At 37.8% G+C, this 18,112-nt stretch overlaps 1 protein-coding gene across 2 annotated transcripts in view; it reads left to right on the forward strand.

Annotated features, from left to right (window-relative positions):
* The first annotated feature begins 5,266 nt into the window (after window positions 1-5,266).
* Window positions 5,267-18,112, forward strand: part of CDK15 (cyclin dependent kinase 15) — an 86,499-nt gene continuing 73,653 nt past the window's right edge. For both annotated transcript variants that reach the window (XM_065880639.1, XM_065880640.1), the window contains exons 1-4: window positions 5,267-5,389; window positions 6,113-6,262; window positions 6,467-6,561; window positions 12,826-12,905. In XM_065880639.1, coding sequence (XP_065736711.1) covers window positions 5,267-5,389; window positions 6,113-6,262; window positions 6,467-6,561; window positions 12,826-12,905 — 448 coding nt within the window. The remainder of the gene's footprint in view (window positions 5,390-6,112; window positions 6,263-6,466; window positions 6,562-12,825; window positions 12,906-18,112) is intronic.

Genomic DNA, 18,112 nt, shown 5'->3' on the forward strand with positions numbered 1-18,112 from the left:
ATATATGTCAGTCCTAATCTCCCAATTCATCCCACCCTCCCCTTCCTGTCCCCATGTCCACACATCTGTTCTCTACGTCTGCGTCTCTATTCCTGTCCTGCAAATAGGTTCACCTGTACCATTTTTCTAGATTCCATGTATCTGTGTTAATATACGATATTTGTTTTTCTCTTTCTGACTTATTTCACTCTGTATGGCAGACTCTAGGTCCATCCACATCTCTACAAATGACCTAATTTCATTCCTTTTTATGACTGAGTAATATTCCATAGTATATTTACACCACATCTTCTTTATCCATTACTCTATCGACATTTAGTTTGCTTCCATGTCCTGGCTATTGTAAACAGAGCTGCAATGAACATTGGGGTACATGACTCTTTTTGAATTATGGTTTTCTTAGGGTATATGCCCAGTAGTGGGATTGCTGGGTCATATGGTAGTTCTATGTTTAGTTTTTTAATGAACGACCATACTGTTCTTCCTAGTGGCTGTATCAATTTACATTCCCATCAACAGAGCAAGAGGTTTCCCTTTTCTTCACACCCTCTCCAGCACTTTTTGTTTGTAGATTTTTTGATGATGGCCATTCTGACTGGTGTGAGGTAATACCTCATTGCAGTTTTGATTTGCATTTCTCTAATAATTAGTGACATTAAGCATCTTTTCATGTGCCTCTTGGCCATCTGTATGTCTTCTTTGGTGAAATGTCTATTTAGGTCTTCTGCCCATTTTTGGATTGGGTTGTTTGTTTTTTTGACATTGAGCTCCATGAGCTGTTTGTATATTTTGGAGATTAATCCTTCTTCAGTTGCTTCATTTGCAAATATTTTCTCCCATTCTGAGGGTTGCCCTTTCATCTTGTTTATGGTTTCCTTTGCTGTGCAAAAGCTTTTAAGTTTCATTAGGTCCCATTTGTTTATTTTTGTTTTTATTTTCATTACTCTAGGAAGTGGGTCAAAAAGATCTTGCTGTGATTTGTGTTACAGTGTTTTTCCTATGTTTTCCTCTAAGAGTTTTACAGTGTCCAGTCATACATTTAGGTCTTTAATCCATTTTGAGTTTATTTTTGTGTATGGTGTTAGGGAGTGTTCTAATTTCATTCTTTTACATGTAGTTGCCCAGTTTTCCCAGCACCACTTATTGAAGAGACTGCCTTTTCCCCATTGTATATTCTTGCCTCCTTTATCATAGATTAGGTGACCATATGTGCGTGGGTTTATCTCTGGGCTTTCTATCCTGTACCACTGATCTATATTTCTGTCTTTGTGCCAGTACCATAGTGTCTTGATTACTGTAGCTTTGTAGTATAATTTGAAGTTGGGGAGCCTGATTCCTCCAGCTCTGTTTTGTTTTTCTCAAGATTCCTTTTGCTATTTGCGGTCTTTTGTGTTTCCATACAAACTGTAAAATTTTTGTTCTAATTCTGTGAAGAATGCCATTGGTAGTTTGATAGGGATTGCATTGAATCTGTAGATTGCTTTGGGTAGTACAGTCATTTTCACAATATTGATTCTTCCAATCCAAGACCATGGTATATCTCTCCATCTGTTTGTATCATCTTTGATTCCTATCATCAGTGTCTTATGGTTTTCTGAGTACAGATCTTTTACCTCCTTAGGTAGGTTTATTCCTAGGTATTTTATTCTTTTTCTTGCAATGGTGAATGAGGTTGTTTCCTTAATTTCTCTTTCTGATCTTTCAATGTTAATGTATATGAATGCAAGGGATTTCTGTGCATTAATTTTGTGTCATGCAACTTTACCAAATTCATTGATTAGTTCTAGTAGTTTTCTGGTGGCATCTTTAGGATTTTCTATGTATAGTATCATATCATCTGCAAACAGTGACAGTTTTACTTCTTCTTTTCCAGTTTGTATTCCTTTTATTTCTTTTTCTTCTCTGATTGCCATGGCTAGGACTTCCAAAATTATGTTGATTAAGAGTGGCAAGAGTGGACATCCTTGTCTTGTTCCTGATCTTAGAGGAAATGCTTTCAGTTTTTCACCATTGAGAATGATTTTTTTTGTGGGTTTGTCATATATGGCCTTTATTACGTTGAGGTAGGTTCCCTCTGTGCCCACTTTCTGCAGTGATTTTTTTATCATAAATGGGTGTTGAATTTTGTCAAAAGCTTTTCCTGCATCTATTGAGATGATCATATTGTTTTATTCTTCAATTTGTTAATATGGTGTATCACAATGATCGATTTGTGTATATTGAAGAATCCTTGCATCCCTGGCATAAATCCCACTTGATCATGGTGTATGATCCTTTTAATGTGTTGTTGCATTCTGTTTGCTAGAATTTTGTTGAGGATTTTTGCATCTATGTTCATCAGTGACATTAGTCTGTAATTTTCTTTTTTTGTAATATCTTTGTCTGTTTTTCACTTAAAAGTATATATTGATGATCACTGCATGTCATTATATAGTGTTTTTTTTTTTTTTTACAGCTGCACTCCATTGGATGTAGGTGGATTATTTTTAATGTTTCTGACACAGACTTCACATTATTTTTCATGTTAATATCTGTTGAATGTTTAGATTATCTACATATTCTAGAAAGGTTATAATTAGACCAAAATTCCTAATAATCTGGCTAAATCAAATAAAGACAGAATGCAAGATTAGAAAAAGTGCAAACTCTCAACTAAACTTAGCTGTTTGAATACACACCAATTGAGAAAGGAAAAAAGACTCCAAAATTGTAGGGTGGGAGTATCTAGCCTGAAATATTAATAACCTATAATTTTACTGCTAATTTTAAAAAAATGGCTACCATTTGTCAACACAGATTCCCTGGAAACAGAACCTCAAGCAAAAGCTTACATGCAGGGCTCCCCTGGTGGCACAAAGGTTAAGAATCCGCCTGCCAGTGCAGGGGACGCGGGTTCGAGCCCTGGTCCGGGAAGATCCCACATGCCGCGGACCAACTAAGCCCGTGAGCCACAACTACTGAGCCTGCATGCCTAGAGCCCATGCTCCGCAAGAGAAGCCACCACAGTGAGAAGCCCGCCCACACAATGAAGAGCAGCCCCCGCTCACCGCAACTAGAGAAAAGCCCACACGCAGCAACAAAGACCCAACGCAGCCAAAAATAAATAAAATAAATAAATTTATTTTTAAAAAAAAGCTTAAATGCAAACACTTCATTTTGAGGGGGAAGGGTCATAGCAATCCCAGGGAAGCAGAAATGAGAGGGAAAGGGAAGTAAAGGAGGGAAGAAAGGAGAGCATAAATGGAGCATGTTTCTGAGCTGGCTTCAGCTCCACAACAAACATCGCTGGTTTCATAGTGGAAGTCCTTCCGTGGGACTTCCTGCATTCCTCGATTGTGTCACCTGGCCCTTGCAGGTAGTTGCTAGAGAAGCCAGAGCTTCTGTTGGTCCATTCAGACTGGTGGGAAGACACAGGGGTCTCTCCTTGTCAGCTTCTGGTGTGAGGGATCTTTGGTCTATGAGTAAGAGTGGCCATGCTTCAAGACAGCATAGTGGGTTTCTCCCATTAAGAAGCCAACCAGGCCCTGAGGCAGGTCCAGCCAATCTGGAGTGGCACATGAACTGGGTCTGACTCACAATTCAAAATGAAATCATCGAAGTCTTCTGTCCTTATTCAGAAATCTTTGGTAACAAAAATTGTTTATCACAATTTTATCACTAGAAAATACCTTAAGTCATTTCCTTGACTTTAAACAAGACCATAAATTATTTTATTTTTGAAAATTCTGAAGGGTATTTCACAATTTCCCTCAGTAGCCCATTCTAGTATCTAAACATACCGTTTTAAACTTTAAAAAAATCAAACTATTCTGTTTTAGCAACTTGAGACTTAGGTCAATTACCCCTAGGCTAATAAAAATGCTAATCTTTTAAAAATTCTGAAACTTACAATAATTAGAGGGTGATAAAGAATAACTGTCTCAAACCTGGTCTGGGGTATAACTTTTGTATAACAAAATTCACAATCTTTTAGAAAGAAATCAGCATTTCTGATAAAATGTATTACAATCAAATTATGTTCAATTCTAATGGAATTAAACATTTTGAGAAACTAGCTTCTCTCACTCTCTGTTGATTATCAGGCAAAAGTTTAATCGTTTAACAAAATATTTTTTTGTATTAGTGTTAACTAGTCTGTTTGTTGTTGCTGTTGTGTTTACTAAATGTCTCTAATTGAAATGAATCTTTGAATTGACTTGTTTTAGGTCTCTCGTGGCAATTTTGAAATGAAACTTCATACATGCTTATAATTAAATTATCTGAAAGGCTTTTCTTGTAAGGTTCAGATATCAAATATATATAAATATTGTTGTGATAATAGACATGACTTATTTTTTCCTTAATGATTGTGTGTGTGTGTGTTTATATGTGTCTTATTTTCCATCTCACTCTAATTAGCACATTATAGTGACAATGACCTTAGGAGTCTATGGGAGAGAAAAGTTCTGTTCAAAGACTGCAAACTAGCTTGAGGTAGTTCCTTGACATGTCATGGTATTAATATAGTAAACGTTAATTACATTTATGTGGAAGGAAGGAGGCAGGGCGAGGGGAGGAGAGAGGGAGAGAAGGAGCTATTTCATGCAAACTTCTCTCTCTCCACCATTGTGTAACATTGTTACCTGTTTAGTAATAAGAACAACACAGGTGCTCACTAGATAGTATTTGAATTGGTGAATGAATGAGTACCGTTGGGACTCTTAGTTACACTATTGCTTAAAGGCAAAGAGATGGAGTAGATATCTAGCTTTCTTCCTGTTTTAGGGTTCTGTGGTTTCTTTGACTACTAAAAGTTGGCTAGGTTGCAAATTTATTTTGAAGTCTTAAAAACAAAATACTTTCAGATGAAGGGCAGGGGGAAAATACTCCTCAACATATCCACTTTAGCACCAGGAAAGCCTAATAAATATTATCAATAATATGGATAAGCAATGTAAATTCATAAAAACCGTGAATACCAGTAGCACTAACTTGTGGCTGGAATAAGAACTTTAATTGTGCCAAATTTTATTCTTTCCCAATATTAGCTGTCCCGGTTTCAGTTGCGCACATATGAATGCAGGCGGCCGCCTTTCTGATGTGTAGTTTCTTGCACTGATGAAGAAAAACTGCTGAAGTCATGAGGCTGCTCCAAGCAGAGCCCTCATGTGAGTCATATGAAAGCTCCAGCATTGCTGACCTCTGGCAAAAAGGGAGTGAACAAGGACAGGAGAGGCAGAGGGAGAGAGGTTCAAGTGCCGGGTTTTCTCCTTGAACCTAGAAGATTATGGGCCAAGAGCTGTGTGCAAAGACTCTGCAGCCTGGATGCAGCTGCCATTGCTGTTGGGAGGGAGGAGATGCACACAGCCGTCAGAGGAGTGCTCCGGTGATGATGGAGGCTGCGATCAAGGTATTTGTATTCCAGGAGCAGCATCCTCCTCTATCCATAAACCGAGGGGTTCAGAGGCTCCCTTTCTGTAGCAGGGTCTGGTTTTCCTGCACTAGGTAGAAAGCAATAAAAAGAAAATTCTATTAAAGTCACAGAGAATTTGTGATTGTTGTTATCAAATTTGGAGATTTTCTTTTAAGCCAAAAGGGAAAAATAATCCTATGTTTTGGGCTGCATGAAACTCACTTGACTTGAAGTCGAGAAAGTTATTCTCTTGAAATCTCTGAAGTACTAAATTAGAGAGCTGAACCTCAAAAAGCAAGCTGCAGTAATGGTACCCTACGGATTAAAAATTTCAGTAATTAGTTCATGTTTATTAGCAATGTTATACTAGAAAATTTTTCCCCTAAAAAGAGAAATTAAGGGGACATGAAAAAAAAAAGAGTGTAGGTTTAACAGAGAAAACTTTGAAACCACCCATCAAAGAAATTTAGGTTAACCTAAGTGTTTAAAGACATATTTTTACGTGAAGAGAAAATGTTGTGTTTCAGCAGTTGATATCATTATTTTATCTATTTATTTTTTAAGGAACTGATGTTCAGGAAAGGTGCCTTTTGGGCGTGTAGGAAGCTTGGAAAACATTTGAAGAGTTAACATCAGGCAAATAAAGAAAAAATGGTTTATGCTAGCCATTGAGCCTTGACTTTGCATAAATTTTATTCCCGCCCTTTCCTTTTTCTCTAGCTAACAGACCTAAAAGAAGCATCATGTTCCATGACTTCATTTCACCCCAGGGGACTTCAGGCTGTCCGTGCCCGGAAGTTCAAGAGTAAAAGGCCACGGAGTAACAGCGATTCTTTTCAGGAAGAGGATCTGAGTCAGGGTTTTCAGTGGGTGAGTGAGCAGCTGATGTTGATCAAGAATTTAATGTGTGCTTGTCTAGAGAGGCTGGGCCTTATTTCCAGGGCAATTACTGAGCAGACTTTCCCAAGTACATTCTGCAATGCTGTCTAATTTCTCTGGGGGGGGGAAAAAGGCAACACTAAAAAAATGCTCTTTTCTTCCCCCCCCTCACTCCTCCTCATTCCCCTTATGCAGAGGAAGAGCCTCGCCTTTGGGGCAGCCTCATCTTACTTGAACTTGGAGAAGCTGGGTGAAGGTTCTTACGCTACAGTTTACAAGGGGATTAGCCGGTGAGTGACTCATTAGCTGGGAGAGACTGGAGATGAGGATTTCACCCCCAGGATTTGACATTATGAAGCCAGCTGACACAGGACAGAAGTTCGGGACCTATGCAAGACCCCATAGTCAATAGGGAAAGACACGATTATTGAAGTAGCCTTGAAAGAAAACAAACTTCTCCTGCCCCAATTAAAATCAGCCCACTAATTTATCAGCTTTTCCTTTTTTTGATTCAATTCAAATTAAACTTTCTCAACTACTGACCCAAAGAACAATTACTGCTCTTCACCTGGTGGGAAGTACAGTTGATAAGGTGTCTCTACAGATATTTTCATGTCCCCCCCATTCAGCCCAAAACACAATGACAGAGGTTTGCAATGGCAGCCTTGGGTTTTCTCCTTCCTTCTTCCACTTGGCCTTTGTAGAAGAAACTGAAGTTGGTTTCTACAAAGTATGACATAGTATGCAAAGAATGATTAATCCTGGGTATTCTACACTTGCAATTCTACACAAAATGGCTGGAGAATAAAAAGATTGTTAATCCAGAAAGCAAGTGCCCATTTTGACTAATAAAAACTTTGTTAAACATATTTGGAAGATTCACGAATTCCACAGCTTTTAGTCAAGGTGGGATAGTCAGAAGGTCTGATTTCTTTAATAATATGTTTTCTCCAATGGAGAAAAATAATGGCTCAAAGTAGTTAAATGTTAATTTTTTAAATTTAATATAAATACAAGACTATTATTTTATCTTAGGACTTGTGTTATAATTTTTACTTGTTAAAGAGGATTTGGGAGGAGATACCATTTTAAATATATTATGTAAAAACAGGATTTAATTCACTTCCATAAACTATCTTAGGTACTAAGAATATAAAAGGTTTCCTTCAAGGGATTCAGCCTAGTAATAGAATGAAAAATACATTACAAATATATACCCTGTCCAAGTGCACAGAGATATATGTAACAGTGTATTAACTGCAGCAAGATTTATAATAGAAAACGTAAAAACCTGGTTACAAATATCCATTAATGGAGGACTGGCTAAATTATCACTATATAATGAAATAGTATGCAACCATCTAGAGTATAAGATATATGAAAAGATGCCCAATATTTTATGAGAAACAAGCAAGTTACAGAACAATATAAGATCTCATTTAGAAAAAAAGCACTGTTCATGTACAAATTTGTATGTGCCTAGAGGAATCTGGAAAAATATACAAGGGATTATTAAAAGTAGCTACTTCTAGTGGTTGAAACTGGAATGGAGAAAGGTCACTCAAACTTTTCACTTTATTCCTTACCACAAAAGCATTACATTTATAAGCTTAAAACATATAGAGATAGATGTCAAAAAGGCATTTGATAAATTCAACATCAATTTCTAGTTTTTAAAACTCTGAACAAAATAGGATTAGAATGATAATTACTCATTATGTTATACAATAATTTCAAATCAATAGTCTACATACTTTTTCTTTATTAAATACTAGAGACATCACTATTAAGTTAGAGGTAGGGCAAGGCTGCCCACTATTCTCTGTTGTTAAAGATTATCATAAGCATTCTAGCCAATGCAACGAGGAAAAAAAGACTGAATATAATTTTTGTGGATTATAGAATTGTCTACCTAAAAAAACCCAAAAGAATCGTTTAAGAAACTATTAAAAGTAGTGAGACAGAACAATAAGGTGATCAGTTTACAAAATCAAAATATACTTATCAAAAGTTGTCTTATGTATTAGCAATAACCATTTAATAGAAAATATTGTAGGGGAAATTATTCTCAAAAAGCAACAACAAAAAAATCATTACAATCAAAAATGGGCAGGATTGGGACTTCCCTGGTGGCGCAGTAGTTGGGAACCCACCTGCCAATGCAGGAGACATGGGTTCGATCCCTGGTCCGGGAAGATCCCACATGCCGTGGAGCAAGTAAGTTTGTGTGCCACGGCTGCTGAGCCTGCACTCTGGAGCCCGCGAACCACGGCCACTGAGCCCGTGTGCCACAACTACTGAAGCACATGTGCCTAGAGCCCGTGCTCCGCAACAAGAGAAGCCATCGCAATGAGAAGCCTGTGCACCGCAGCTAAGAGTGGCCCCTGCTCAACGCAACTGGAGAAAGCCCACATGCAGCAGCAAAGACCTAATGCAGCCAAAAATTAAAAAAAAAAAAAGGCAGGATTTATATAAAGATTTAGTAAGGGATATAAAAGACTTGAAGAAAAAGCCAGAAAGGCATTCATTCATTCTACTCATATTTATTAAGCACCTACTCTGTGCCAGGCACTATTTTAGCCAATAAGGACTCATTGGAAAACAAAAGAGACAAAAATCCCTGCTCTTATGGAGTGTATGTTCTAGTGGGGGTGAGAGAGGCAATAAACAAATGAACTCTTTGACTGAGTTTGTCAAAGAGTGAAAATGCTTTGGAAAGAATAAAACAGGGAAGAGGAATAGGGAGTGCCAAAGGGGGGTGATGAATTACTATTTTAAATAGTGAGAGAGGAGGCCTCACTGAGAAAGGAACACTTGAACAGAGACTGACAAAGGTGAGGCGTGAGCTGTGTGAGTGTGTAGTGGAAGAGAGTTTCAGGCAGAGGGAACAGCAAGTAGCAAATTCCTGAGGCAGGAGCAGGCCTGGCACTGGGCTGGGAGAATGGAAGGATGTGAGGACAGTGAGGAGCTGCAGATGCAATAGGGCCTTATATAGGGTCTTGTAGATCATTTTAGGGACCCTTGTAAAGGTATTTGGATTAGAATATCTAGTAGCACAAAGATGTCAATGATTCTGTAATTTAGAGTTTTAATGTATTCTAAATATGTTCAAAAGCTATGATAATTAAAATAGTGTAGCACAAGTACAAGACAGATCAAAGAAATATGATTTGTAAAAGTCCAGAAAAGTCCCTAATCCAAGTATTTTAGTAAGATCTAATATACAATCATGGTGGCATGTCGAATCAGCAGGGAAAATAAATAAATAAATAAACAGTCCAATAAATGGAGTTGGGATGATTGTTAGCAATTTGGAAAAGGTAAATATACAATATAAATTCCCAGTTGATTAAAGAGTTAAATGAAAAAGGAAACATACAAGAGCTAGAAGAATAAACGGGAAGTCTGTGTAACTTTTGGACTGGAAAGGTCTGTCTATATGTAACACTTAAGTCAGAACCTGTAAGGGAAGATTGGACATGTCCATGGTGCCCCATCTATCCAAGTACGTTCTAGGGACCCCCCCCAGTTCTGAGACACCTTAATAGAAGTTTCACTGAAACCATTACCATTGTGCAATTGACACGGGTAACCCTAGAACAAAATAAAATGTGATCCTTTATTGTAGGTGCTCTCAGCATCTTTAAAATGTTGATGTATACCATGACTCTCTAAAAAAGATGAAGAGGGCTTCCCTGGTGGCACAGTGGTTGGGAGTCCGCCTGCCAATGCAGGGACATGGGTTCGTGTCCCGGTCCGGGAGGATCCCTCATGCCGTGGAGCGGCTGGGCCCATGGGCCATGGCCGCTGGGCCTGCGTGTCCGGGGCCCATGCTCCACAACGGGAGAGGCCACGGCAGTGAGAGGCCCATGTACCACAAAATAAATAAATTTTTTAAAAAAAATTAAAAAGATGAAGAAAAATTTTAAAGTATAAAGCATTTTCTAAACATATTTGAACAGAAAAATTTAGGGTAGGGGATAGGGAGAATTTCACAGAGCTATGTTCTGGGTAAAACATTTTGGAAAATACTGAGCATCATAAAAATTTTTAAGTTTAAAATTTCAAAGATATGATAAGGCAAACAAAAGAAATTGGTGAAAAGTATATGCAAAATATTTCAATAAAAAATGGGCAAACAGGTAAACCACAAAAGAACAGAAAAGACCAATAACCTTATGAAAACTCAGTTCCACAATTATTTAAAGGAATAGAAATTAAAGTGTGATAATCCTTTTTACCTATTAAATAGGCCAAAAAATGAAGACAAAAACATGCCCCCCCAAAAGAAGCCCCACATTTATGGGGATATGTCAAAGATACCTAGGAGCCAACTGAAAAAGCTCCCAAAGAACAAAGGTGGAAAAATTTGAGCAACAAAATTAATAAAATAGTATTTATTGGGTTGTAACCCAAAGTATAAAGTGACTATGAGTCCATAGTGCTGTAAATAAGTGGTTCAGTTAATTAATAAATGGGAGAGAAGAGACAAATTTCCAGATAATTTATGCAGATAACCCACCCTCAAGGTGGTGGAGCATAACTTTCCAGTGCTTAAGTGTGGGCTACTCATAGTGACATTCTCCCAAAGTTCAGTATGGAAGGGGGTGGGGGGAGAATAACTTTACAGTGAAGAAACCTGATAAGTATTACCTGAGCCAGGTGATTAAGGCCACATCAAAAGCCATAAATTTTGATGACAATATGTACCTTTAATATGATGTGATGAAACCAAAACCCATAACTGTGGTCTAATCATAAGAAAAACATCAGAAAAATTCCAATAGAGCGGTATCCTACAAAATACTTGACCAGTACTCCTCAGAACCTTTAATGTCATCAAAAACAAGGAATGTCTGGGAAACTGTCACAGCCAAGAGGAGCCTAAAGAGACATGATAACTAAATGCAATGTGGTGTCCTAGAAGAGATCCTGGAATAGAAAAGGGACATCAGGTAAAAACTAAAGAAATCCTGGTAATCATATTGCAATATGTAAATGTATCAAATCAGTTTTTTCTCCCATGTTGAACATTTCAGCTATTTCTATTTTTTTCTATTGTAACTAACACAGTGAATGATACCTTTCATGTACTTGGAATTATTGAAATCTTTGTTAAGTAACTGAGAAAAATTCCTGAGTGTGGTAGTTTTATGGCTTTTCACACATATGATCATGTTGCATTTCCCCAAATTTTACCAATTTACAATGCAACCCCCAACAAGCAATACAATTTTACTGCAAAAAAAAAAACCTAAATAATTCCTAATAAACTAAGGGCTTTAGTTAATAATAATGTATCAATGTTGGCTCATTAATTTTAACAAACGTATCATACTGATATAAGATGTTAACAACAGAGGAAACTGGATGTGAGGTATATGAGGATTTTCTGTACTATCTTCTCAACTTTTCTGTCAATCTAAAACTGTTCTAAAATATGAAATCTTAAAGCAACAGCAACAACAAAAAACAAACAATGCTGCCCGCTGTTGGCGAGAGGGTGCTAGAATGGCCAGGCTCACGACCAGTTAGTGGTGTGACCACTCTGCGGCACAATGTGGGAACATGTGTTCAAAACAATAAAAATTTGTGCACTGCATACTCTTTGAGTTAGCAATTCCACCACAACCCTAAGAAAATAACAGAGGCTGTATGAAAAGATTTATCTACAAATATGAACAAATATGATCGTCCAGGCATTTTTATAATAGCCAAAAGTTAGAAACGATGTTAAAATATTTGGAATTGGCAAAATACATTGTACATATTTATATGATGAAATGTTACTATTAAATGTCAAATAATACAAGAATGACTAACAGAAAAAGTTAAATGGAGGAAAAACAGGTTCCTAATAATACGATGTGAATCCCACTGTATTAAAAACAATATAGTTATACTTACATTAAAATCTTCTCTGTTCTCTGGCATTTAGCTTACATCAGCAAACAGAACAATGAATAAGGGGAGAGTAAGAGATGAAGAGAGAGAGAATGGTGGGACTGGACAGGTCAGGTAGCACCTAGGAGGCAATTGTAAGAATTTGGCTTTTATTCAGAATGAAATGTGGAGATGACGGTGGGTTTTGAGCACAGAAGTGACTTGTTTTGACTTTCACTTTAAAAAAGATGCCCTGGGCTACTGTTGGAAGTAGACAGTAGGGGTACAAACATATAAGCAGAAAGACTGCTAGGAGGTCATTACAATAATTCAGATGAAAAATAAGAATGGCTCAAACAAGTGCACAAAGGGAAATCAAAGAAACAGTATACATCAAAATATGAAGCTGGCTTTGTTGGGTTATTTTTTTCTGTGCTTTCCCATATTCTCCATTTTTTCTGTAATAAATATATATCACTTTGGTAAAGAGAAAACAATGGCTTGTTGTATACATATCACTTTTTAAACTTTTTTATTTTGAGAAAATTGTACATTTCATATACTGGAATAAATTTTGAAGGAAAGCTACTTTTGTTAAACCATCCTTAGTATAAATTGCTGCTATGGGCCATGTCAACAAATCTGTGTCCTTTCCCCCCCAACTCTTCTAGGATAAATGGACAACTTGTGGCTTTAAAAGTCATCAGCATGAATGCAGAGGAAGGAGTCCCATTTACAGCCATCCGGGAAGGTAAGAACAGTAGAGTGGACCCAAGAGATATTTTAAGTTTCTGATTTGATAAAAATGCATTGAGCCTATCCATTCAACATCTAGCTTTTTTTTTTTTTTTTTTTTTTTTTTTTTTTTTGCGGTACATGGGCCTCTCACTGTTGTGGCCTCTCCCATTGCAGAGCACAGGCTCCGGACGTGCAGGCTCAGCGGCCATGGCTTACAGGCCCAGCCGCTCCGCAGTATGTGGGATCCTCCCGGACCGGGGCACGAACCCGAGTCCCCTGCATCGGCAGGCGGACTCTCAACCACTGCGCCACCAGGGAAGCCCTAGCTTTTTGTATTTATAGAAGTAATGTTATAATTGCAATTTTATTCTTCACACCAGTTTTCCAAATCATTTTATTACTTATTCCTGAGGAAATTAGAATTCAAAACTATTATATTAGTTGACCCAAACTATGAACTCAGTGAGTATTTACTAAATATCTTCTGCAAGTTTGGTCCCATGTTAAGTGCTAAGGCTGTATCTATATAACCCTAGAAAAAGCCATACAAAAGAGAAAGTAAATAATATACTCACACAAATTCTCAGTAAGCAGTTTGCCTGAAAAAATGTTGTTGAGATAGCATTTGAAAAACTCCTTAGGAAAATGTGTATTTTTAGTGTTATGCCTGTATTTTCTCTGAACCCTGGACAGTAGAGCAAGTGGGTGAGAAGTCTGGTGGCATCAGATAGACTTGAGCTTGAATCTTAGATATACCAATTACTAGTGGTGTGACCGTGGGTAGATTACTTTTCCTATTTAAGACTCAGTTTATTGCAGAAAGAGAATAATAATACCTATTTCACTGAGTTGTTATGAGGCTTAAATGAGAATATACATATAAAACACTAATCACAGAGTTTTATCTTCATATCTTCAACAAATGTTGGCTGTTATTATTAGTCCATTTTTTTTACTTTCCCTTAGTGATGTCTTGTTCACTATCAAGATAACTAACAATTTATAATTTAAAAGTCAAGAAGCCAGTATAGTGAAAATAAATCATTAACTGCAATCTATTAACCTTTTTACATAAGCCATTTGAAATAAAATGATGACAGGATTGCTATTCATTTCCTCAAAAACCCAGAGAAATGGCTTCTCCCTGGTCTTTCTTTCTTCCCTTTTAACCACTTCATCTTCCCTTCTTTATGGAGCACATCCTATACGCAAAGCATGCTGCTGGGTGTTGTGAAGAATGAGAAGAAAAAGCCTGATCTTTGCTCTCTATCTTTTCAGTTGTGACAGAGCAGATGATTCAAGTTGCAACCAGTGTTATGATGGAGGTAACAAAGACCTTGTAAACTGAGATGAGAACAAGTCAGCCTCAATGTGGCTAATAGAGTCAATAGATTTTGAACTGAGCTTGGGAGGATGGGTCATGCAAACAGGCATGGAAAAAGGAATTCAGAAAATGAGTTTATAACTGAATTTGATGCCGTTTTCAAAAGTCTTCCAGAGCCACTGGGAAATACATCATTTTGAATTTCTGCAGAAGGGCCAAATGGCTATCAGGTTAGCCGGGGATTCAGCCTGGTAGGATCAGGTGCATTCTGGAGGAAAGTGTGGCCTTAAGTGTTTAATATAATGGAAGCTGTACTTACTGATGTATGTATTAGTGGTCCCCCTGAAAGGATAATCAGATTTAGAAAGAGATGTGTGGATAGGCTAAAGAGGATTTCTGAGCATAATAGACATCCCCAGGTCACCAGCATAAGGGGAGGGCCTCTAGGCCCAGGTTCACCCTGTTCTCATGGTGTTTCCTTTGTGAGCTGAGCTTGCCTGTTGCTTCAGGCCTGCCTCGCTCAGATTTTGCCCACAGCCAACTTTTTCGGGATGACATTTGACTTTAACAGTGAAAACTTTTGCCAGTTTTGCAAACAGATGGTTCTTAGCATGGTTCAGAAAAGCTGGATGTGTATTGCTCTGTATGCTAAATGTTTCTTTTATTGCATATTTACCGAGGAATTGCCTCTCCATCACAGGTGTTTGCAATTACATTTAGTATTCAACTTTGGACTTTCTTGGTTTGTTTTATGGACTTACCTTACTGAATGCTTTGCTTATTTAATATGAAAAACCACAAAGGATTTTTTTGACACATTTGAGGTTGTTAGGCATCCAGTTTCCAACAATGGATGTTTCTTTTTCCACCAGTGTAAAAGCTGGGAGCCCTTCATAGAGGAGCCCTCTCCCCTCAAGAAGACAGGAGGCCTCATTTGAAAACTTTGGCACTGTCCCATTTTTCCTGTAAGAACTTTAAGGATGTGAGACCAGGGAGACAGGAGGTTAAATGAGAAGGGCTAAAAGGCAAAATAAGAACAGCTGTGGGCTTCCCTGTTGGCGCAGTGGTTGAGGGTCCGCCTGCCGATGCAGGGGACACGGGTTCGTGCCCCGGTCCGGGAGGATCCTGCGTGCCTCGGAGCGGCTGGGCCTGTGAGCCACAGCCGCTGGGCCTGCGCGTCCGGAGCCTGTGCTCTGCAGCGGGAGAGGCCGCAGCAGTGAGAGGCGCACGTACTGCAAAAAAATAAATAAATAAGAACAGCTGGAGTTCATTAGTCAAAATCCAGGGTCACTAGCTAAAAAGACAACTGAAAGCCATGTGCAGCAAAAGTAAATGAGCAATACAGACTTCTCTAAAAATCCTTGAAGTAGGAAATACTTTTCCTGAACACTTCGGTTGTTCTAATGGTATATCAGCCAAAGATTTATTGAGTAGGATTTTACTACATGTACAGTCTCTCTACATACAGGTAGAAAACATGCAGCAGTTTATTAATCTTGTCATTTGGAATACTATTTGATTGTAACATGTAATGTTATGAAATTAGCAAAAGTATGAACAGCACTAAGGAAAATACATGTGCCAGATATTTTTCATGTGTTACCTCTTTCAATCTTCTTAATAACCTTTGGAGATAGAGATTATTACGATTCCAGTCCAGAGCTATGATTCAAACCAAATCTCTCTGATTCAAAAATCCATACAGTCCCTTAGAATTCATTCCATGAGTATTTACTGAGCACCTATTTTGGCCAGGTACTCTGATGGCTGCTAGATACACAGCAGCAGACACAATAGGCGTGTTCCCTACCCTATTCCTCTGCTAATTAAAAAGATTAGCCACCTTCATAGCAACTTAGAGAATCTTTCATAACTAGCTCTATAATTATATATATTTTTTCAAGTTTGCAAACATTTTCTTTTTTTTTTATACATCTTTATTGGAGTATAATTGCTTCACAATGCTGTGTTAGCTTCTGTTGTACAACAAAGTGAATCAGCCATATGCATACGTATACCCCCATATTCCCTCCCTCTTGAGGCTCCCTCCCACCCTCCCTATCCCATCCCTCTAGGTGGTCACAAAGCACCGAGCTGATCTCCCTGTGTTATGAGGCTGCTTCCCACTAGCTATCTATTTTACATTTGGTAGTGTATATATGTCCATGCCACTCTCTCATTTTGTCCCAGCTTCCACCTCCCACCAACCCCCCTCATGTCCTCAAGTCCATTCTCTATGTTTACATCTTTATTCCTGCCCTGCCACTAGGTTTATCAGTACCATTTTTTTTAGATTCCATATATGTGTGTTAGCATACAATATTTGTTCTTCTCTTTCTGACTTACTCCACTCTGTATGACAGACCCTAGGTCCACCCACCTCACTATAAATAACTCATTTTCGTTTCTTTTTATGGCTAATATTCCATTGTATATATGTGCCACATCACATACACCTAAACGTTTCGATGGACGTTTAGGTTGCTTCCATGTCCTGGCTATTGTAAATGAACATTGTGGTACATGTCTCTTTTTGAATTATGGTTTTCTCAGGGTATATGTCCAGCAGCGGGATTGCTGGGTCATATGGTAGTTCTATTTTTAGTTTTTTAATGAACGACCATACTGTTCTCCCTACTGACTGAATAAATTTACATTCCCGTCAACAGTGCAAGAGGGTTCCGTTTTCATCAAACCCTCTCCAGCGTTATTTATTTGTAGATTTTTTGATGATGGCCATTCTGATCGGTGTCAGGTGATACCTCATTGCAATTTTGATTTGCATTTCTCTAATAATTAGTGACATTGAGCATCTTTTCATGTGCCTCTTGGCCATCTGTATGTCTTCTTCGGTGAAATGTCTATTTAGGTCTTCTGCCCATTTTTTAATTGGGTTGTTTTTTTGATATTGAGCTCCATGAGCTGTTTGTGTATTTTGGAGATTAATCCTTTGTCCATTGTTTCATTTGCAAATATTTTCTCCCATTCTGAGGGTTGTCTTTTCATCTTGTTTATGGTATCCTTTGCTGTGCAAAAGCTTTTAAGCTTAGTTAGTTCCCATTTGTTTACTTTTGGTTTTATTTTCATTACTCTAGGAGGTGGGTCAAAAAAGATCTTGCTGTGATTTATGTCAGAGTGTTTTTCCTATGTTTTCCTCTAAGAGTTTTATAGTGTCCAGTCTTACATTTAGGTGTTTAATCCATTTTGAGTTTATTTTTGTGTATGGTGTTAGGGGGTGTTCTAATTTCATTCTTTTACATGTAGCTGTCCAGTTTTCCCAGCACCACTTATTGAAGAGGCTGTCTTTTCTCCATTGTCTGTTCTTGCTTCCTTTGTCTTAAATTAAGTGACCGTATGTGCATGGGTTTATCTCTGGGCTTTCTATCCTGTACCATTGATCTATATTTCTGTCTTTGTGCCAGTACCATAGTGTCTTGATTACTGTAGCTTTGTAGTATAATTTGAAGTTGGGGAGCCTGATTCCTCCAGCTCCGTTTTTTTTTTCCTCAAGATTGCTTTTACTATTCGCGGTCTTTTGTGTTTCCATACAAATTGTAAAATTGTTTGTTCTAATTCTGTGAAGAATGCCATTGGTAGTTTGATAGGAATTGCATTGAATCTGTAGATTGCTTTGGGTAGTAGAGTCATTTTCACAATATTGATTCTTCCAATCCAAGAACATTGTATATTTCTCCAACTGTTTATATCGTCTTTGATTTCTTTCATCAGTGTTTTATAGTTTTCTGAGTACAAGTCTTTCACCTCCTTAGTTAGGTTTATTCCTAGGTATTTTATTCTTTTTGTTGTGATGGTAAATGGGATTGTTTCCTTAATTTCTCTTTCTGATTTTTCATTGTTAGTGTATAGGAATGCCAGAGATTTCTGTGCATTAATTT

Source organism: Phocoena phocoena, chromosome 7, assembly GCF_963924675.1.
Source record: "Phocoena phocoena chromosome 7, mPhoPho1.1, whole genome shotgun sequence".
NCBI classification, from domain to species: Eukaryota; Metazoa; Chordata; class Mammalia; order Artiodactyla; family Phocoenidae; genus Phocoena; species Phocoena phocoena.